Below are 23,147 nucleotides of genomic sequence, written 5' to 3'. Positions count from 1 at the left end.
ACCTGCCTACCCCTTTGTACCCCTTTGTACCTTGTTTCAGTTTTTAACATAAAGTTCAAAGTAGAACTAAATACAACTGAATTCAGTGCTTAGCAAGGAATATGCGCAAATAATGGCCAGCAGGTATGGTAATGGGGCCTTCTTCACTGGTAATGCAGCAAAAAGAGCTCATAGCTTCTTTATAGTTGTTTATTCACTAATAAACAATGAGTTTAGTCATGAACAATGGAAAGCTAAGTTTTGATAAACTTTGATTAACTATTTTCCTACTTTCTTATCTCTGCAAAAGTATGCTTGGTATCCACCAACCAAGAGCACCTTCATGTTTGTCTAGTACACTTGGGACCTAAACTATCTTTCCTCTATTATCTTAGTTTACTGTTCTTTAGACTGGTTGTGGCACCTAATGATGGTCAGGACATCAACTTAAAGAAGCCACAAGAACAGAAATAAAATCAATCTACCAGGTAAACCTTAAAATTACATTAAAAAAAGGAGAAAGAATGAACTTTTTGTGACTGCTGAACACTGCCAACTACCTGGTAGGAAAGGTTATGCTTTGACGAGCAGCTCAGTACATCATACCAATTTACTTACACATTACATGAAACACTCAAGCTGCACCAGGCACTCATTTCAATAGTTTGTCCTGGCAGAACTTGTCTTGGTATTAAGATCTGAGTGTTACCCAAACACCTAAATCTTAGTTCACATATGTGTTTGGTATTCCTTGTTCCTAGCACCTGGAGGGATGTAACCTAAAGGGCGCTGGACTGCACCAGTTATACAAGCTTAATAAACTGTGCAAAGGACAACATTATCTCAATAAACTGGACCTTGAAAGGTTCAAAATTACTCTGGGATAAAACCAAAAGAATTTTAACAAATTATTCTTTGGTCCAGCTTTTCATTGTAGCCCCATCACACTGCATGCCAGGAGCCTTCTCTCCTGAAATAGCAGATGATGAATATATCCTATAGGAAGCCTCAAATGGGTTATACACTTCTTTTAAGAGCCCAAACACTCACACACAAATTTCTTTTAACCTTACCAAAACTATGTAATATGAAGACAAACCTAAACACTGAATGTATTTTGTATCCAATCAGACAGGCCATTTTACAACAAACGTGTTAGTAGATCTAAAGATGATTGCACAGTCAGATTACACAGAGCATAGACACATTAAAACAAACAGCAATGAATGTAAACTCACAATCAAACACACCCATAAACTGATGGATAAAGGAACATTTGGAATGAAAGAGACATATCTACACAAAATATAGGGAGTCATAAAAACACACATACAAAACATTTCAAGTACAATAGACAATTATACATAACGGAAAACAGACATGTAAATTATGATGGATACATACACACACATACGCACAGAATAAAGTATTTTTCTCCACATCCCATAAGCAGATACCAGTAAACAGCCCTCTGCATTTCGGGTAATTTATGCTTACGTCACTCACCTATAAGGACCTCCCATTTGCCATTGGCCTGAGATACCTCATATGCACAGCGCATCTCACTGAAAGCCACGCCGCCAAGGATGAAGATGATCAGACGTGGACCAGCTCGGTACTCTCCTGGAGCCTTATTCTTGTGCCAGTGTCCATAGCGGGCACTGAGGATAGAATGGTTAACAAGTTATGACATTCATATTTCCCATTACTAAGAAGAATATATTTTAGTATTGACTGTTATATAACAGCAAGGGGTATCCTGGTAAAATCATTGCCTCATTTTTTGAAATTTGTTCAGAAGCAAAAGCAATAAAACCTCACTAGGTCCTTCTTAACCTTTTAATCCAGGAGGAACCCTTTGACACCATGAGATTATCAGTTCTTACATAGCTTTCCACCATACCTGCAACTGTACCAATACACGAACTATCACACATATCATTATCTGATATAACCATACCACTAAAGGGCTGGGGTTATTCCATCATCTGAAATGATGTAAAAAAAAGTCCATAATGTCACCCATCTTTCTCCCTTTGAAGCACAGCTGGTAAGGTAAATGTAATTGCTAGCAAGACACTAGCAACTAATCGTGATTGCTCCCTGAAGGTAGACTAAGGGATTCCACCAACATCATATTATTTTATGTTTGTGCCAAGGGTTTCTGTTACTGTAACTACATAATCCCATATCTCCAATGTAATCTTCTTTTTACAATAAAAGTCATTTTTGCTTAAATTTCTCAGTTTGCATCATAAATCTGTTCATGCAAACATGTTAGTACCCAGCAAACCTATCACATCATAGCATAGCAAATCTATATTCTCTGGAGTGCAACACTTTTACAGTTAGAAAGGCAGGCAACAAAAAATACATTTAGAATACAAGTGCTTTTTCACCCCCTTTCATTCCACTCACCGGTCCCTTTATTAGGTACACCTGTTCAACTACATTCAGTATACCCTGTTTAGTATGCATTTAAGCATGCAGACATTGTCAAGAAAACTTGCTGAAGTTCAATCCAAGTATAATTGAGAAAAAATGAGATATAGGTGATTTTAAATGTAGCATGGTGTTTAGTGCAAGGAAGCTGGTCTGAGCTTTTCGGAAACTGCTAATCTTCTTGGATTTTCAGACACTAAAATCTCAATAAAGGGGAAATATCCAGTAAGTGGCAGTTCTCTGGGCGACAATGCCTGTTGATGCCAGGGTTCAGAGGGGAAGGGTCAGACTGGTTTAGGCTGATGGAAAGGCAACAGTAACCTAAATTCATATTCATTACAAATGAGGTATCTAACAGAGGATCTCTGAACACACAACATATTGAACATTGAAGTCCAGAGATCACACTGGTAGCTACTTCTATCAGCTAAGAACAGGCACTTGAGGCTACAATTTGCACAGGCTCACTAAATTGTACAAGAAAAGACTTGAAAAAAGTTGCACTAATGAGTTCTAATTTCTGCTAGAACATTTAGATAGAAGAGTCAGAATTAGGGGTCAACAACATGAAAGCATGGTCCTTCCTGTATTTTTAATTTTAGTTCAGGCTGGTGATTTAATGGTAGTGATGGGGGGCATTTTCATAGCACAATTTGGGTCCCTTAGTACTGAATGTGCATCGTATAAATGCCACAGCCTCCCTTAGTATTGTTGATGACCATGTCCATCTTCTGATGGCTACTTTCAACAAAATAACTAAAAAGGCTTGAACCTACCAACGAGGCCACTGTACTCAAATTGCCCCCACAGTCACCAGACACAATGCAATTGAGCACCTTTGGGATGTGGTAGAACTGGAGATTCACATCATGGATGTGCAGCTGACAAATCTGCAGCAACCGTGTGATGCTTTCATGATAATATAGACCAAAATCACTAAGAAATGTTTCCCGGTCTGCCTAATCTATGCCAAAAAGAATTACAACAGCTCTGAAGGGGAAGGGGGCTCAACCCAATACTAGCAAGGCACATCTAACAAAGTGGCCAGTGAGTGTAGAAGTTACTTACCATATGTTGCAAATATGTTTACATTTTGTAGTTTTTGCACTCCTTCATTATCCTGTAATGCTAAACCCAATTTTTTTTCATATACAAATTATTATTATGGACCAACCTCACAGCTGTTGTACTAAAGGAAGCAGAGGAGCGTGTAGAGATGTATGGATAGTGTTTTGTGTCCAGCTTGTCATCAATGGTATCCTGAATTAAACAGAATTACAGTAAGAAAAGGGCAAAGAAAAGAATACTGTACATAGAAAAGAATACCGTACGGACAAAACCTAAAAAATAATGAAAAAAACAACATGAAGATAAAGAAAATTAAATATTGCACATCTAAACTTGTTTCCTAAAATTTTATGGTGATTGGCACCTTCAAAACATGTGTGCTGCAACACAACACAGCACAATGAATATTGTCATCCATTGCACTGGTATTAAATGCAGAATGCTTCATTTTCAAATGTGTTATGCGTTCTGGCAATTCATGGAAACTCTTCCAATGCCATTAAGCACTATTCTACCTTTTGAATATGACCTAACTTGAGAAAAATAAGCTGATTTCTGTTAAGTGTACTAGTCTGGTTTAAATGCTGAAACACAGGTTTTAATACTTTATGGGTCACTGTACTTAGGGACTTCTTAGGTATGTATTTACTGGGGAGGTAGCAGGACCCAAAACAAGAGAATACCTGTGGCTGATGTGTGCTGCACTAATCAACAGGGCAGTGGTGTGACTATTTTTAACTTTTCAACCTGTATAGCATACTTATCCTTTAAGCATGTTTTCAATTCCTTATTTTACTAGATTGTAAGCTTGTGCAAAGTGAGCGTTTGATGTAACCCAAAGTATCCAAAGGAGCTGCTGTCAGACAGATTTAGGGTAATGAAATCCAGCAAAAGCATATATACTCACTTCCATTATATCTTTGACAACTGGAGTCCATCGAGACAACTGATAGGTTTGCTCACTGATTCTCTCCTTTCGGTCTGGTTTGCTCCTGCGGCGAAGTGTGGACTAAAGATTGAGCAAATTATTATCTTTTGTAATTATTGTAGGTTAAGTTATAGGTAAAAAAATAAAACAATTTCAATATTCTGATGTGATTTGTCTGTATTTAAAAATATTCAAAAATTATTCAGAAAAAAGCCATTGATAAAGTCATGCCCAAGTTATGCTTTTATCAATGTGAAGAAGAATCACAATGTGCAACATGCAGCATTGGTTTGTGCACGGCTTATTTATGCCCCATAGTTGGGATAGATTTGAGTCAAAGACTACGCGTTGATATACCTACATCAGTAATGATAGGAACTCCTAAATGACCCATATTGGTGATGATCTCACTGTCTTCTGGTGGAATCTGGGCATGCTGGATCAGCTTATTTAAATTCTCTTCAGTAATTCCTGATTGGGAGAGAAAAGGTACAAATTTATCCAGTTAAGTAAACTATACAGGAGACAATGGAGAATGCTGAACCAACATCAGATTTTGCAATACACATGAGAATGATCTGGCACCTTTATAAATAGGTATAAACTGCAGCAAAGAACTTAAATATGTGTTGTAGTATGTATGTTTCATAACAAATGGTTTATTATGTGAGGGTTCTTTGTTTAAAGTACTCATAAGTACACATTGATTTCAATTGACAGACCAGTATGTTGCGAGCATGTGTCTCAATCATTCCCAGGTTCTTCCCCATTCATATGGAGTCTTCTAGGAGTTTAACTGGTGTTATTCTTGTAATCTTAAATAACTATCAGCTAATGTTGTGTATTAAAGCAAAGGGACATCTGGTGTGTATGCAAGAGGTGGAACACACATTACCTGGCCATAATATGTAGGCTTGAAAAATAGGGAAAGCAAGTTGTTGTCAAGCCTTTGGACCATTGAATATTTATATTCTGGGTATGAGTGGGAAGAACACTTGCTGAGGATAGGTCACTCATTTGGGCAGAGCTAAGGGAACTGATAAAGGACAACTGTTGGTAGCTAAAAAGAGAGTCAAGTAGCCCTACAATATAGCACGTAGGACAAAGGTGTTCAGGAATAGAAATTATTCACCCTCTACACAACCACAGGGGGAACAGAAACCAGACCATTTACATGGCTGGGGTTGAAATCCAGAAAGGATCTATCCATTTTGCTGTTCTGATTGAACCCTTAAGTGAAGTACTTCTCTGCAGGAGTTTATTCCCCTGTGTGATTGTGTGAGGGTACAACGTTCTTGAAGAACCCTGGTACATTTACACATACTGTATTAATTCTGTATGCATTGCAATATTTGGCAGAGGGGAGAAAAATATGCATTACAAATATTCCCCTAGCCCTTCACTTACCATTCTTAAGGAAGATATAAAGGAGAATGATGCGAATTTTATCATATGTACTGACATTTCCATCCAGGAGAATGGGGACAATTGCCCTCATTGGATCTTTAATCTTCTCTCCCTCTGCATCTGTGCCCATAGCGAGATCCTGAGAAATAATCAGACAATAATATAGGACTGCCCTTCATCCACAACTACTACACATTGGAATAAATAGAATAATGTTATGCTAATAGCATAAAACACTGTTTTTAATTTTACTATGATTTTGGTAGTTTCCTGTAACAGGACTACAATAAAGTAGAGAAGCTGTGACTGCAAAAGAACTTATAAGTTCAGACCAGGAATGCTGACTTGATTGGTGTTTTAACTTATCAGCAATGTGTTTACATTACAATATATTATATTTAAGAAAAAAAAAATTAATTGACTAGTTTACTAATCATTAGATGTGGTAGCTACATATTTATTCTAATTTTTTAAGTTTTTTTTCTGTCCAGGGATGACAGCTCCTATTTATGTATCCGGAAAGCTGTATCATTGTTCTCTAGGTCATAATGTGTACTAAAAATACAGAACACCTCCCATTTTACTATCTTTATAATATAGGAGGGCGGTCTGTAATTTATTTTGGCAGCCATTCGTATTTCTGTCAATACAGGTTTCTCTAAAAAAGAAGAATCCATACCGACTGTTATTAAAACTTTTTGGTGTGACTCCCATTTTATTCTTGCACTGGGCTCCTGGTTGTGACACCTGAAATTTGACATTGTGTCTCACCTGTTCCACACGACAGAGTTTATCCACAGTTCCCTGGTAATGCTTCATGCAGTCCTCAGCCAGGTGTAGGTGAGTGGAATACTGCAGAGAAATCACTCTCTTTACTAATTACATAATAGCAATGCAAATGTTCACAGACAAGGCCTGACAGACCTGGAAAGTATCAGTTATCACTAAGAAGCTTTTAAAACTAAGTTATCCGCACTGATGAATCAAAAATTACCATTTCTGGCTCTAACAGAGGTAAGTTTGTCCACCAATGGAGATTTTAGGAATGTGTGGATAGGGGGAATTTGCACCCTGGTTTAATACCTAAAAGATGTTTGATTAAGTCCTGGGTAGAAATTCTTCACCATTCAGACATTATTCAGGGGGGCACCGGCATTTAGCTATTTGCTTCTGTTCAAATCTGCAACCACAATACATGGCATTGACCGACATTGCACCTCATAGATACTGTGTAACCAAATGTCTATAGTCACAAAGGAAAGTAATGCTGGAATATTTATCCGTCACTACCATAAATTGGCCTTGCCCCCAAGGTGAACAGTTCTCTTCTTGCAACTTTAGGGCTGTAAATTATATAGAATGTACTAATTGGATTAACTACATCACCTTAAATTGGGAGTAGTAGTGTTACAGTACTTTGAGAATCAGTTCCATCTACTAGCATACTAAAAAGATTGCTGTCTTCTGACTATACTACAGTATGTCCACAGATCAGATCCAGTGCAGTAGTAGTAAGTATTTTACCATGGACATGAAATGTATTTAGAGGTCATTAGTAATTTCATCTTCATCTGGGAGGAAGATTAGTAGTGTTGACTATACTATGAACATAGATCAGCGCATTAATTGAAAAGTTGCTAGTCCACTCATTTTACAATGAGCATGGAATAGATATGGTGCTATAGCAAGGAGACTGCCATAACTGTTTATTATAATTTGAACATGGATCAGTAGAACCAAGATTGCAATGATTACAATAAACATGGATCAAGTCTGGTGCAGCATTAGTGAGATTGTTCTGTTTCTGGCTGTGCAATGAGGATGGATCAAATCCGGTGCAGAAGTAGTGAGATTGCTGTCTTCTGACTGTGCTATGAGTATGGATCAGATCAGATTCAGTGCAGTATTCAAATTTCTATGTCTCATGTCTGTTCTATGAAAATGGATCAGATTTGGTGCAGTAGTAATCAGACTGCTATGTATTCTCACTGTACTGTGAGCATGGATCACATCTGATGTAGCAGTAGTGGGTCTGATATTTCCTCTGGCTGTGCTAGAGGAATGGGTCTGACCCGGTGCAACTATAAATTTCTATTTTTTACTGCACTGTTAGCATGAATCAGAAACAAATGCTGTTGTACATAGATTTGTACTGTATGTATTTTGCCTGTACTTTGGGCAAAGATCAGATTCAGTGCAGCAGCACTGAGATGTCTTAACTCGATGCTAAGAAGTGATATATTCTTTAATATTGCTGCTCACCTTGCTTAGCTCTTTCTGATACTGTGGCATCTTCTTTAGCATTTGAGAAAGATCCCTCATGGTTGTCTAGTACAGAGAGAATAAAACCCATTATCACTTCTGTGGTCATGTTAGTTACCTTGTCGTGTGATTATAAATCTGTAAGAAGAGTTAGTTACCTTGTCTCCTGTGTTCATCCTCTTACTGGAAGAAAAATCCTTCAGAGAGCGAGTCACCTCTCTAGAATTTAAATAAATGTATTATTTAAATAAGTTTAAATTCATTTAAACAAAATAGTAAATCCTACTGAGGTCTGTAAACAATGTTACTTCTCTTTTTAATAGACTATTTATTAGCATTATGTGGGGTAGTAATATTTTTCTCTTTCTCAATACCAATAACAAAGCAACATTTCCTTAACACCCAGGGCAAAATATAGAGGATGAATTTGCCCAGGGCATACAGAGACAGCAATACAAATCCGACAGGGTCTCTAAAGGCCCACACAGGTGCCAGATAAATGTCATCTATAACTAGAGATGAGCGAATTTCTCAAAAATTCGATTCGGCCGGTTCGCCAAATTTTTTGAAAAGATTCGATCCGAATTTATTTGCGGCGAATTGCGTTAAAAAACGGCTATTAACGGTAATTTCGGCTATTTCGAGGTTGCTGTGCTGTACTTCTACTATGTATTCTTGGATAAAGTTTCCCTATCCAAGAATACAGGGCACTACATGGGATGAATGGGAACCCATTCATCCCCTGTAGTGCCCTGTATTCTTGGATTGAGAAACTCTATCTAAGAATACATAGTACAGCGCTGCAACATCAATCGCTGTTGCCGTGCTTTGTTTTTACTATTTATTCTTAGATAGAGTTTCTCTATCTAAGAATACAGGTCAAGTCCCCATTCATCACTTGTAGTGCCTGGACATTGCAGTAGAACTGCAGAGGTCATCTGCAGTTCAGTTTCCCACTGTGACAAGATGTGGGAAACTGAACTGCAGATGACCTCTGCAGTTCTACTACAATCTCTGAGCACTACAGGGGATGAATGGGAAATTGTCCCCATTCATCACCTTTAGTGCCCTGTATTCTTAGATAGAGAAACTCTAAGAATACATATCAGAAGAACAGCAAGGCAACAGCGATTGCTGTTGCAGCACTGTAGTATATATTCTTAGATAGAGTTTCTCTATCTAAGAATACAGAGCTATACAGGGGATGAATGGGGACTTGTGCCCATTCATCACCTTTGGTGCCCTGTATTCTTAGATAGAGAAACTCTATCTAAGAATACATATTAGAAGCACAGCACGGCAACAGCGATTGCTGTTGCAGTGCTGTACTATATATTCTTAGATAGAGTTTCTTTATCTAAGAATACAGGGCACTAAAAGTGATGAATGGGGACAAGTCCCCATTCATCCCCTCGAGTGTCCAGAGATCGTAGTGGAATCTCTACAGTCCTGCCACGAGTAGCCGACATTTTCGGAAAAATTGTGATTTGTTACCACGAATCGCGAGGAAATTCGGATTCGTTGTGAATCAAATTTTTCCGGAAATTTTTTTTACACTTCGTCAGTGGAATTCGTCCACTTTGTCCACTTCGATTTGCTAATCTCTATTTATAACAAATGATTACCAACCCATTATCAGATATTTGTTCACTCAAAAAATTGACCAATGATGTAAACAGATGATGAGCAGATCTACAATAATTCTCTGGTGACACAATAATACAGCTATTTGGTTTGAATACTTGTCGACTAGGAATCATTCTTTCTGAAAAGCTATTATCTAGCATCTGTAGTTTGAGGGTATGTACACAGGCTAGGTTTTTGTAGTCCAAAATAATTAGTTATGGTTGTCTCCAATGAAAATTTATTAAGAGTTCAGGTGTCCCCTAACGTTGTGGTGGATGTTTTAAGTTCTCTGTGGTGTTGTATCACTAATACCAACGCCATTGAAAACTCTCTCATTGTGCTCATTGAAGAAAACAAACTGCTCACCAAAAAGAAATCGGTGTGTACTTATGCAAGAAAATACTCAGATCACCAACATCTGCCCCCCACCCGCCCCAAGTCATTGGAAAGATTTTCTTGCATGAAACCGGTCCATGGTGCAAAAACTGAATTAAAACTGTTCATTTAATGCATTTATCTGAAAACATGTAAAAGGCCCTTTATTCCTCTTTTCTCTAGAGCAGGAGTGTCAAACTCAAAAACACAGAGAGCTGAAATTAAAATTTTAGATGTCGGGGGCCAAACTTGAAAGGTATTGAAAAAATTGAGGAACTTTACTACTTCATCCATAACTAACAAAAACAAACCCCTCTACACACACTTTAGGGTTGAAAAAAAATAATTTCTATCTATCTATGCAGCCTGTGTGTTGTTCATCCTCTCACATCACAAGTTTGTCTGACACTAAATATTACACTATGCATTCTCTAATGGATTGAAACAAACACAATGCCCCTGGTAGTCAGGCACCATGTGATCATTGTCTAGGCTTTGTGTCACATGATGGGTGTACAGGAATAATGTCAACCTATTGCATGTATTAAAAATGATGATGTGGGGCGTGTCCAGCGGATGGCGGTGTAGGACGCATATCTCCTGAGCTCTCTGTTATCCCAGGGAATCCACTACACTTTTCAGCACACTATTGCCTCACTAGTACCCCCAGATGGGTCCCAAAGGAAGGGAGACCCACTGGAATAAACCCGCTGGCAGCGGGAGCGCAGCAGGCATGCTAGCCGGTTTGTTTTCTGCCAGCATCCGCTCTATAAAGGAACAGGCCGCAAAGCCACGGCCTCTAGTATATCTAGCAGCCGCAACTGAAGCAACAAGAGCGCAGCCGCATGGCAAGCTGACCAGCAGCTTCTCAACAGCTATAGCTGCTACTGGGTTTATATTAGAGACTCACATTCATACAGGTAATATCCCTAACTCCCCAGTTCAGAGCCCGACCACCCCTGCTGCTATGGAAAAGGTATCTCTCTCATCTTAGGGCTTTACCTACTAGACAAGACTTGGAGCAAAGTATAGATAGGGTGGAGGCAAGTTAGAGTTCCAGGCTATGCAGCAGTCTATACAGCAAGTTACAGATACCACGCTTACGTTACAAATAGCCTATTCTGGCCTTACTACTCAGATGGCAACTCACAGTACCATATTGGAAAGTCATGAAGCTCAACTTAATATGGTATTTCTACTCCAAGATGATGCAGAAAATCGTAACAGGCGTAATAATATCCACATAAGGGGGCTCCCAGAATCTGTCCCTAACTCGGGTCTTCATTCTGCAGTCTGTTCTACCTTTGCCTCACTGTTAGGATCACCTCCAGATGTGAACCTAGAGACTGATAGAGTCCACAGGACATTAGGACCACGGAATAAAGATCCCCAGGGACCAAGCGATGTGCTTTGCAGGATCCATATTTATAGGACTAAAGAAAAAATAATGTGCAAAGCTAGAAATGCAGAACCTATTGAATATGCAGGTGCACGCCTTCAATTGCTCTTAGATTTGTCCAAGTTTACATTGGATCAACGGCGAGCCCTTAAGCCTCTACTTGCGCTTCTGAAACTAAGAAACATACCCTATAGATGGGGCTATCCATTTCACCTAATTATATGCAAAGGGGGCAAAAATCAAATCCGTCGATCCCCTATAGATATTTCTCAGTTATTGATCGATCCACAGCTTCTTCCTGTTCTGTAACGGAATGGCCATCAGCAATGCCTTACTTACATAGAAGCCCTTCTGCTATCTCTACCTACCCTGTGCAACATCTTTCACCTTCTACATCTTGTATACCTCTAGAAGTTGCAGCAGATCATATGGCTGGCACTAGCCTTCAGCAAGAATCACCTCCTTCATGACATCTTTAAATCCTGCTGAAGACATCTTAATTTTATTTTGGACAATTGGTTCCAGTATTGGTAGATGTCTATTTTTTTGATATCTGTATAATCTTTTCTTTGGTTCCTTAATATATTCACTGACATCCTAGAAACCTGGTAGGACTATGAGTGGGCATTTCAACTGCCGATATATTGTATAAATATTATTGAGGATGCCAGTGAATAGTTGTTATGTAGTATGCCTCATCCTCTTCCCCTTCATGCTTTGGTGGGCCTAGGCTCACTGGATTCAGGTGCATGATGGGGTGGAGCTGATTAGTATATACCTACCTATTTAAATGTCCCGGAAGTTCCTTTTGGAACCTTGATTTTATCTATGTTGCTCCATATTGGAGTTTTTCTAATTTCTTGGTCTTACATTGATGCTGCTCATACGTTATATTATGCTGGTTTGATAATTTTTTCTTTTTTTGTATATATTTGATCTCACGGATTCCCCCGGGTAGTATCAGATTTGATTGCTCATTTCCTCCCACCACAGACTGACACTTTCCCCCACTTAGGTCTACCGTTTATACCTAACAGTAGCTTGGGACTTTTTGACCCCACTTTAGTTTTCACTCCACACGCGAGAAGTTAGCCCGTCTCGTCTGTCTGGTGACTCTTTTCTACTTCCCTTATCCTTGTGTTGCCACCCACTACATAAACCCAATATTTGAAATTTCGATCTCTCAACACCAAGAGCCTTAATAGTCCCAACAAACGCTCTCAATTACTATATGCCCAACACAAAGCTAGAATACGAATACTATTTTATCAGGAAACTCATTTCCAGATAAATTGGATTCCATCTCTTTGTAATAGTTATTATGCTACTTGGTTCCACAGTTCTAACCCTAATTCTAAAATGAAAGGAGCCTCTATAGCATTTCATAAATTGCTACCAGTTCAAATTATAGATACCCATTCTGACCCACAGGGCAGATATTTAATCCTTAAAATTTCCGTATGGAATAGGAAGTTTACTAACGCCTCTTTTTATGCAACTAATCAGCAACCTACAATGGCCATTACTCAATATTTGGAAATTTTAAAAGGAGTAGCTGAAGGCACTATCATAGTGGGAGGCGATTTAAACTTTGCACTTGACCCCCGGCTTGATACATTCCCTGGGAAAACCTCCATCTCCTACTCTAAATGGAATTCTTTTCGATCCAAACTGCATGAGCTTATGTTGATAGACAATTGGCGTACACTTCACCCAACCACTAGGGTCTATACTTTTTATTCCCATTTGCACTTGATGTATTCCTGCATTGACTATATATTAGTGAGTCAACCAGCAATTGATTGGCATCCAACTGCCTCTGGCAGTTTGCACCTGCTACATGTATCTCCTCTATACAGACTCCCACCGGTAACCTGACATCTATTTCCAAAGATATTTTACAGATCTTTTATAATTATTACTCTAACTTATATCAACTAAATCTGGACCCAATACCACTGTCCACTCTAGAGCAATATATGTTGGAACTGGCCCTTCCAGAACTAAATTCAGAGGCAATACCTTTTCTAGAATCTCTGTTTACTGAAAGGAGGTTAGTGCGGCGATAAAAGCAACCCCAAGTCCAGTACCTGATGGATTTATCCCTCGATTTTATAAGATACATGCTCTTTCTTTGGTTCCTTTTTTGACTAGGGTGTACTCTTCCATATCGGCTAACTCTCCTTTTCCACCACAAAGCCTTGAAGCACATATTAGTGCTATTCCTAAACCAGGCAAGGATCATACTGTATGTTGTAACTATAGACCTATATCCCTGATAAATGTGGATGTTAAATTGTTTTCTAAAATGATTGCAAATAGGTTATCTCATTATATGCCATTTTTAATTCATAAGGATCAAACAGGATTTAAATATGGGAGAGAGGCGAGGTATAATACTATTATAACTATTCTATTGTCTCAATATGCTCGTGCCACCCACACCCCTGTGTGCCTACTCTCGGTGGACGTGGAGAAAGCCTTTGACAGTTGGCAATTCCTGTGCTTTTTACTATGACAAGTAGGCCTTGGTCCCACTATGATGGCAAGAATATCAGCACTTTATTCCTTACCAAGGGCCCGAGTAAGACTTAATGGTGCTCTGTCTAATTATTTTCATATTCAGAATGGAAGAAGACAAGGGTGCCCTCTCTCCCCCATTGCTCTATGCTTTGGTAATGGAGCATCTGGCTGTTGCTTTACGCCACAACCCAGATGTTGGAGGGATAATGCTGGGTGACTCACATTATAAATTGTCATTATATGCAGATGATCTGCTTCTTTATATTTCATTGCCTCATATTGCAATTCCCACTATTTTATCAGAGTTCGAGAAATTTAGCTCCTTGAGTAACTTTAAGGTTAATCATTCAAAATCTGAGATCCTTAATATTAATCTTGATACTAGTCATATGTCATCTCTTGATTAGTCATATGTCATCTCAGAGTAAATACTTCTTTTAAAATATGCAAAGAGGCGATTAAATGTTTCGGTGTGATGATAACCTCCAATCCCTCTAATTTATTCACTTACAATTACTCCCCACTTTATAGTAAACTGCAATCTGAACTTCAGAAATACTCCTCTTTACCGTTAGGTTGGTTTGCAAGGGTCAATACTCTTAAAATGGATATTCTTCCAAAGTTATTGTACTCGTTCCAAACAGTATCAATTTTCATACCAGCCAATTATTTCCGTAAATTAAATAGTCTAGTTACATAGTAGGTTAGGTTAAAAAAAGACATCAGTCCATCAGGTTCAACCACTAGGGAAAGAAACATATCCCAGATTTAAAACCCTTTAAGACATAGTTGGTCCAGAGGAAGGCAAAAAAAACCCTGGTACAATTTGCTTCAACAGGGGAAAAAATTCCTTCGTGATTCCTTGAGGCAATCGGATGTTCCCTGGATCAACAGTCTCTGTTATTATTACTTTAAAGCCTTAATACCCAGTTATATTCTGAGCTTCTAGAAAATCATCCAGCTTTTTCTTAAAGCAATCTATAGTAGTTGCTGAAACTACTTCCTGAGGGAGCCGATTCCACATTTTCACAGCCCTTACAGTGAAGAATCCCTTCCTTACTCGGAGCTTAAACTTCTTTTCCTCCAGACGCAAAGAGAGCCCTCTTGTCCTATGTAATGCTAATCTCTCCTCAAAGCTGAGCTCCTCCATTCCTTTTATTAATTTAGTTGCCCTTCTCTGCACTCTCTCCAATTCCACAATGTCTTTTTTGTGAACTGGTGACCAAAACTGGACTGCATATTCCAGATGTGGTCTGACCAATGCTTTGTACAGGGGCAGGATTATGTCTCCTTCTCTGCAGTTTATTCTAATACAAGAAAGTACTTTACTAGCTTTACATATTGCAGCTTGGCATTGCATGCTGGTAATAAGTCTATGATCTACCAGAATCCCCAGATCCTTTTCCATTTCTGACTCCCCCAAATGTATTCCCCCTAGACAGTATGAAGCATGCATGTTGTTAGCTCCCAAGTGCATAACTTTACATTTATCTATAATAAATGTCATTTGCCACTTGGCTGCCCAATCAAACAGTACATCCAGGTCTGCTTGTAGATTATAGACATCTTGTATGGACTTAATTCCATTACATAGTTTGGTGTCATCTGCAAACATAGAAATGGTACTTTTAATCCCAAACTCATCATCATTTATAAAGATGTTAAACAGTAAAGGTCCCAACACTGAACCCTAGGGTACACCACTAATAACCTTAGACCATTCAGAGTATGAATCATTATTTACAAATCTCTGGATGCGATCTTTAAGCCAGTTCTTTATCCATTTACAGATTGACTTTTCTAAACCTATCAACCCTACCTTGCATATTAATCGTCTGTGGAGTACAGTGTCACGTGCTTTAGCAAAGTCCAAGTACACTATATCAACTGCTATTCCACTGTCTACCTGTTTACTTACTTCCTCATAAAAAGAGAGTTTTGTTTGTTTGACAACTTCTGTCTTTCTTGAAGCCATGCTGACTATCACTTATAATATTATTTTCTAGCAGAAACTCCTCTATGTGGCTCTTTATCAAACTCTCTAAGACCTTTCCAACTATGGACGTAAACTAACTGGTCTGTAGTTACCTGGTAATGACTCTGCTTCCTTTTTGAAGATAGGAACCACATTGGCCTTACGCCAATCCATCACCACCTTGCCAGTGACTAAAGAGTCTCTAAAAATTATAAATAATGGCTTTGAAATAACTGAGCTCAGCTCTTTGAGGACACATGGATGTAATCCATCAGCTCCTGTTGCTTTGTCAACCCTAATTTTTCCCAGCTGTTTCTCAATCATATCAATTCTGAGCCATTGTGACTCATTTAAGGCAGTGACTTTGCTATTATGAATTTGGACTTGAGCTCTGCCATTTTACTTTGTGTACACAGAGCTTGTGTTTAGTAAATCTGCCTTGTCTTTATCCCCAGTTACCAACCCAGCGAAATCCTTTAAGGGGCCTACATGCTCAGATCTGATCTTTTTGCTATTAATATATTTGAAACATTTTTCAAACAGTTTCAAATGATGAAGGTGATCCTTCATTTTTTTTATTTTTGGAGAGGCCTTTTCTTGTTACTTATGGCTTTTTTAACATCAGCTGTAAGCCACATAGGTTTTAAGTTTAGCCACTTAAACTTATTACCAATTGGAATATATTTTTCAGTTTGCTTTTGTAGAACAGACTTGAAACATTCCCATTTCTGTTCTGTGTTCTTTGAGGGCAATATTGTCTCCCAGTCCAAGTCACAGAGAGCCACCCTTTATAATGTAAAATTATCTCTCGTAAAATTAAATGTTTTTATCTTTCCTATTTTTGCTTCCTGTTTACAGCTTACATTAAATGAAATCATAATATGGTCACAGCTACCCAGATTCTCTTTTATATGCACATTTGTTATAAGCTCTGCATTGTTAGAAAGAACTAGGTCCAGCAGGGTATCATTTCTAGTTGGGGCTTCTATAAACTGTACCATAAAATTATCTTGTATTAAATTCACAAATTTCCTCCTTTTTACTGTTCCTGTAGTGCTATTACTCCAGTCAATGTCAGGGTAGTTGAAATCTCTCATGATTAAAACACTTCCACTTTTTGCTGCTTTTCCTATCTGTGCTAGTAATTGATTTTGTATTTCTTTCTTAGCACTAGAGGGCCTATAGTTAGCCAATTTTTAGGGCGGTCAGGACGCCCCCGGCTGGCATTATATATATTGGCTAAACCAAAGACTAAAGGAGGTGTAGGGGTTCCCCATATTATGTCCTATTATTGGGCATCAATTTTAGTGCATATGGTAAATTGGCTCCATAACAGCATTAGTTTACAGTTTACACATAAACTTGCATTGACGTGTAAAGCCTAGGAAAAAAAACTATAAAATCTTATCTAGATGGTACTGTTGTCCAGTGGATTTACATCGTATTTCCATTCAACAGTCTGATAGATGCTGGCGTTGCCATACACAAAGAGGAACATTACTCCATATATGGCCAAAAGAAAGGACCTTGAGGGCCAGTTTGGCACCCCTGCTCTAGAGGAATTACACTTAGCTAGGTCAACCAAGGAACGTTAGTAAATGCAGGGCTTTGAAAGAGTATTTAGATTAACCCTAAATGGGCAAAAGACAGTTTCAATTTTAGGTCTTATCTAGTATCTGTAGGTGAGAATACTTACTGGGAAACCTCTGCAATGTGTTTGTGACGTAATGTCACCCAAAGATCATCATCTTCATCTAGAAGGACCTCCTTGACTCGCTGTTCTCCTATACCACTTGTTTCATACCTATTAAGAGACAAATATTTTGAAGACCCAAAAGTCATTATAGAAAAGTAGGATTGTTGCTCTATAATCAGATGAAATTTTTGCCATTATGTGCATGTTACCCCCATGATTATGTGGGTTTTCTCCAGATAGACCAGATAATTTCCTCTACACTCCAAAAAATATGCAATTAGGTTTTTTGGCTCCCCAGAATTTGTCCCTGGCATGTGTGAATAGGAAATCTTAGGCTGCAGACAGATGAGTGCAATATGGATGTGTGAAAAAAAAGAATTTATTTAAAATGCCGCATGCATAGCACTATCCACTAACAAAAAGGAAGAAGCAGTGCTGTTTAAAGCGTGGCATGGGATACTTCTGCATGTTGCAGGTCTAATATATATTAATATTATTATTATTTTTAATTTATGTATTTTTGCTGTGCCTTGTAATGTAATGTGAACCTCAAAAGAAGTGTGATTCAGAGCCATGGGAATCCAAAGCAAGATCTTTAAAAACACAGTGACATTTTGTCATGGGTACATTTAGGTAAAAAAAAGTGCTGGTTCCTGGAGTTCTAAACTCCAATAAATTAGGTTTATTGTATCTGATATGTTAACTTTTTATCTTACTTATAAACATCATTCTCCACTGGCAGAAGGTCATAGCTCATGGCCTGGAAAGTGAGTTCATGCAGAACTGGGGAGGCAGGATCAAAACCACGATCCAAGATAATGAGTTGTGAACGAGCCTTGTCTGGACCCTGATATGAAAGAGAAGAGACCAAATATGATTAAATAAGTCCACCGCAATATTTTTTTTACTAGAATACCTAGCGTACACCAGGGCAGCCAAACTCAGATCAAGTTCCATGAAACCCTAAAGTTCCTCGAGTTGTGGCTGAATGGTCTCCAGTTTTATCGTAACAACATATTTCTGTATTCAGAACCATTTGGCAGTCCAGAGCACAGTACTAATGCTCTCTTTACCTGTATGTAAGGGTGGCATTCTAACCATTTTTTAGCAAAGGTTGCCTGAGTTCTGAAAATTATTTTAAGGGTTCCCCAGAATTAAAAGTCTCACCTCCCCCATTGTGGGATCATCAGCCTTGTATGCATCAAGCTTATCTTGGATCAGCTGCGCAAGCATTGCGTTATCCTTGTAATCTCTGCAGGGAAACAAAAGGAGTAATCATCTTACTTATGTAACCAACTACATTTCTATAACAAGTTGCACTACACAGGCTGTGCTACAAAAGCATCAGTCCTTTAGACATACATCTGGGTATTCTATCCTGTTCGAGTACCTATCCGGCTTTTTTTGACCCATTGTAATTCGTTTTTTTACAATGCCTTCGCAGGGGAGGTAGTGTTTGTGAACCTCTATACTGAACTTAATCCCAAAACTAATCTGTTTTTCAAGTGAATTTATAAATAGAAGCTAACCACTCAATCCCATTTAATTCATTTGCTAAATCTTTTTAGTTAACAACTACGACAGACTTTGTTTCCAGGCTGTAAAAACTAAAGGGAGCCTATCATCAGATATATTATTTCATGCATGCCAAGTAATACGTTATGAGTATTTATTACCTCTTAATGATATTTTAGCTTTTCAAAATTGTTTTTTGCACAACAGTATTTATTTTCTAGGTGTGTACTTGATCCCCCTCTCAGTATTTGACCAGCCAGTGTTACTATTTATCATACTCAGACAGCTCTGTCCCTTGATGCTTCTAAAATTGAACACCCAGTTCACTATCACACTAACATCAGTTTCCCTGCTGCTTTAACATTAGATACACTTTTAACCAGTTCCCATTAATTATCAATAATGTTTTTGAAATGATCTATTTAGGTATGTAAATGTATTCACTGATGGCAATTGTATACATGATTTGTTATCAATTAAAAATCTAAACTCCAATGATGATTTTGTTGTAAGATTTACCATTGTATGCAAAAGTAGCCAATGAACCCACTAGCAGGTATTATGTCAGTACATTCATTGTTGACCAAGAAACTTACTGTTGTTTCTCTTCAATAAAGCTTAACAAGTTTTCTTACTTTGTGTCTTAAAGCATCAGTCTCTTCTATCATAGCATATAATACAGCCCCGCTAAGGGCGTCTTTAGGACAACTCAGCAATGTTCAGTTACTGTACATAAAATTAAGATCATCAAGGATGAGGCTTCATAACCACGAGTGCTGTTTATATCTGCATTTATTTCCTTTATTCCTTTTAACTGTATATAGATATCTAGATCCACTTTGTCCTAAGTGGCATGCCTTCCCCAGACAGCACTCCTGTAATAACATACCCACGATAGCGCACAGCCGGATACTCTTTCAAGGTGGCACACAGAGTGGCAAGCTGTTCTGCAAGACGCTCCAAGATCGGGTTTTTCATCTGAGCTTTATGAGGGCTGTAGAAACTATGGAAGGAGTCTGGGTAATCCAGGGAAAACACCTAGAAGTAAAGCACAATAAAAGTCTAGTAAAAAAATATATTAATGTATACTGTATATACATTGAATGGCAAAAAGTATGTGTGCCACCCTCCATATCATTGATCCCAGGTGTTTCCAGTCAGTCAGCTTTCCTTATACTTGATCCCACCAAATTTACTTTAGCTCACTAATGCAGACACACTCTTTGGGCGTGGAACTCCATAATAATGGCCATGGTCTGGAACGTGATATTCAAGGAGCTCTCAGGTGTGGTGGTTGCTGTTAATATGACTTTACAAAACTCTGTAAACTCTGTGTTCATGTAATGAATGTCTTTTCCTTTGTAAGATGTCACTGCTTTGTTCTACTCATGTGTTTTTTTTTCACCAACCCACTCCTTTTTTATCTGGCTACTTTTCATCATCATAAATACTGGCAGAAACAGATTTCAGAGTCCAGTGGAACACTTCTAAAATAGGTCATTTTAAGGGTACCTGCTTTTGCAGTACAGCTAAATTTGTCTTAAAGCTGATCTCCATGCAAACAGCTAAATATACAGATCAAATATATAAAATGCAGTGGTTTTACTTGTGTCCTGAGATTTGCACAGCATAACTAATACGATGACATCAGTAATACATTGTTGTCCTCCATCCACCCCAAGCTTGTTGGTTGAACAGCAGAAGACTGATAAATTTAACCCACTGCTTTCTGTTCCAATCAGCTTGTCCATTGGCAACCCATTTGTATGCAGAACATCTCAATAGCTCCTAGTTCTGTTCTTCCCTTTGCCAGATTGTGAACTACTGTTTAGGGCGCCATGCTCAACCAGCAGTTTTTAGCCACCCATTTTGCATTCCTCATGGTCCTTTTATATAAATATATGTTCATTTTACCCTTGCAGTGAGAAAGGATCCCTACTGCAAGGATGATTTTGCCATTTACCTGGAGTTAAGGTGTATATATGCATGTAAAGCCTCCACTGCCCAAACCATGCCCATGTGATACTCACCTGTGACTCATAGGGAAGGAATGCAATGTTAATTTCAGTCAAGGTCTTGATAACTTTGGATGCTCGTGACTTGACCAGCTCATTAAACAGGCTGTCTGGACAGGCTGTCGGGAGAGATCATGAAAGTATTAATATAATGGCTGAAAAGAAACCAAAGGAAATATGTAAGGAGGCACCAGACTGGGGAGGAGACGGGAGGCTGATATGTTTAGTGTTAGTGATACACTTACAGTCTGTAAAGAAGACGTGTGCAGCTCTGTACTTAGAGGAAGAAGGATCTTTGAAGTCATTGATGAGGGAATGAACAGACTGCAATAAAAGGAAGGAGTGTAAGAAGAAGCAAGATGTACAAGGTGACAAAGAAGGAATAGGAGATTGCCAAAGCAATGTGCACAGGTTGTGAACTTAGCATTAAAATGAATGTATGTAGTAGTTTTGGATAAAGAATGGAAATCTTAAAACCTCTGTCAGTTTATTTTTGCTGCCTTTATATTATTGGTAAAATATTGCTTTTACTTCCTATCCCAAAGGTGCCACAGTAAGTTATAGAAAACCCTATTTCCCAGAGAGGTGTCTACACTACAGATTTCTTCTCACCTTTTCACCACTGTTTTGGGAACATTTTAATTGTTCATATTTCAGCTTATTTTCTTTTTCTGTGACAATTATTCACAGTACAAATATAGAGGTGATTAGAAACCCAGGAAGCAATTTAAGTTCAGAGTCTCCAATCCTTTCTCATTCTTTGTAAAAAGAAAAAGTTTTGCCAAGAGATACACTTTAAAAAGTCAGTAGACCAAAATATATTGATTTACATGAACGATTTCAGGGGACCGCTGTACAGAAGGTATTGACCAAACTCCTTTTGGTCAACAAGCTCCAGTCAAAGCAAGAGTCAAAGAAAAAGACTGTTGTGTTTTTATGTTTCTGTTGGGTTCTACATGCCATTATAAAATACAGTTTATTTTATATATTCAGTTGTTGTTGGAACCTTTAAAATCCATTCTTTTTTATATATAACATAACATGAATCTTATTTGGGACGTGGTACACATTAAGGTCCGGACAACCTACAATGTGGTAAAAACAGCTATTGTGGAGTTGTGTTAAACATATAGGTTCCAGCATGGTCATCCAGATTCAATCTTTCCATCCTAACGAGTCTAAAGTCTGGAAGAAACAAGCAGCCAGAAACTCTGAAATGTCTCATCACCTGTCCTGCAAACTTGTTCCAGGGTAGTGAAGCACCCTGCTTATCTACACATGTGCATGAGTAAATTACTAGACAACAAGTGTGTAACACAAGCTGAATAATAACCAACCAACAGGTATTATATGAGGTATTCTTTACATTAGCTCAGAATGACCAATTTGATAAACATGGTGATATTGGGTGTGGTGTGTGTGGGATGGGATATCTCATAATATGGGGTGTGCCATGCTACACATACCACACACTACTATCAAATATATAATATATATTTGCAATGCAACTGACTGATTTTTATTGCTCTAGATATTAACATTATCAGTGCCAAAACACTTGTTCTAAAGCTACTACCCCTGAGGAAGCCTAACTAGGCGAAACGCGTCGGGTGCAACTATCAACATGACCGTAGTGTTTTGAATTTAGGATATTACAAATATATATATGTTGGGTTGAGCTGGACTATGTCTAGGGGCCTTTTATGGCCATTCTAAGAGCTTGTGGACCATTAACTCTAGACTTGTGTGTTCAACATTAATACAGCTAAGGCTACAAAACTGTATTTCAACACTAGGCAAATTGTTTTTGTAATTCATATTTATTCTTACATCACTAATTTGTTTTGTATGGCAATTGTAATGTAATCTGTCCTTAATACCTGTGAATCGATGTATTACCAACTGTTACATTTAATACAAGTTTTCTTTTTGTGCAA

The 23,147-nt window shown here is 38.2% G+C and overlaps 1 protein-coding gene across 2 annotated transcripts in view; it reads right to left on the bottom strand.

The window, feature by feature from the left end:
• The window catches only part of STXBP1 (syntaxin binding protein 1), a 49,106-nt gene that overhangs the window by 9,541 nt on the left and 16,418 nt on the right, over positions 1 to 23,147 (bottom strand). For both annotated transcript variants that reach the window (XM_072429463.1, XM_072429464.1), the window contains exons 5-18: positions 21,456 to 21,534; positions 21,226 to 21,329; positions 20,085 to 20,233; positions 18,848 to 18,932; positions 18,397 to 18,527; positions 17,681 to 17,788; positions 8,245 to 8,305; positions 8,087 to 8,152; positions 6,596 to 6,676; positions 5,825 to 5,963; positions 4,779 to 4,888; positions 4,397 to 4,498; positions 3,596 to 3,681; positions 1,486 to 1,640 (exon numbers count right to left, since the gene is read on the bottom strand). In XM_072429463.1, coding sequence (XP_072285564.1) covers positions 1,486 to 1,640; positions 3,596 to 3,681; positions 4,397 to 4,498; positions 4,779 to 4,888; positions 5,825 to 5,963; positions 6,596 to 6,676; positions 8,087 to 8,152; positions 8,245 to 8,305; positions 17,681 to 17,788; positions 18,397 to 18,527; positions 18,848 to 18,932; positions 20,085 to 20,233; positions 21,226 to 21,329; positions 21,456 to 21,534 — 1,456 coding nt within the window. The remainder of the gene's footprint in view (positions 1 to 1,485; positions 1,641 to 3,595; positions 3,682 to 4,396; positions 4,499 to 4,778; positions 4,889 to 5,824; positions 5,964 to 6,595; positions 6,677 to 8,086; positions 8,153 to 8,244; positions 8,306 to 17,680; positions 17,789 to 18,396; positions 18,528 to 18,847; positions 18,933 to 20,084; positions 20,234 to 21,225; positions 21,330 to 21,455; positions 21,535 to 23,147) is intronic.

Source organism: Pyxicephalus adspersus, chromosome Z (assembly GCF_032062135.1).
Source record: "Pyxicephalus adspersus chromosome Z, UCB_Pads_2.0, whole genome shotgun sequence".
NCBI lineage: Eukaryota > Metazoa > Chordata > Amphibia > Anura > Pyxicephalidae > Pyxicephalus > Pyxicephalus adspersus.
This window is presented reverse-complemented; position numbering and strand designations above follow the sequence as displayed.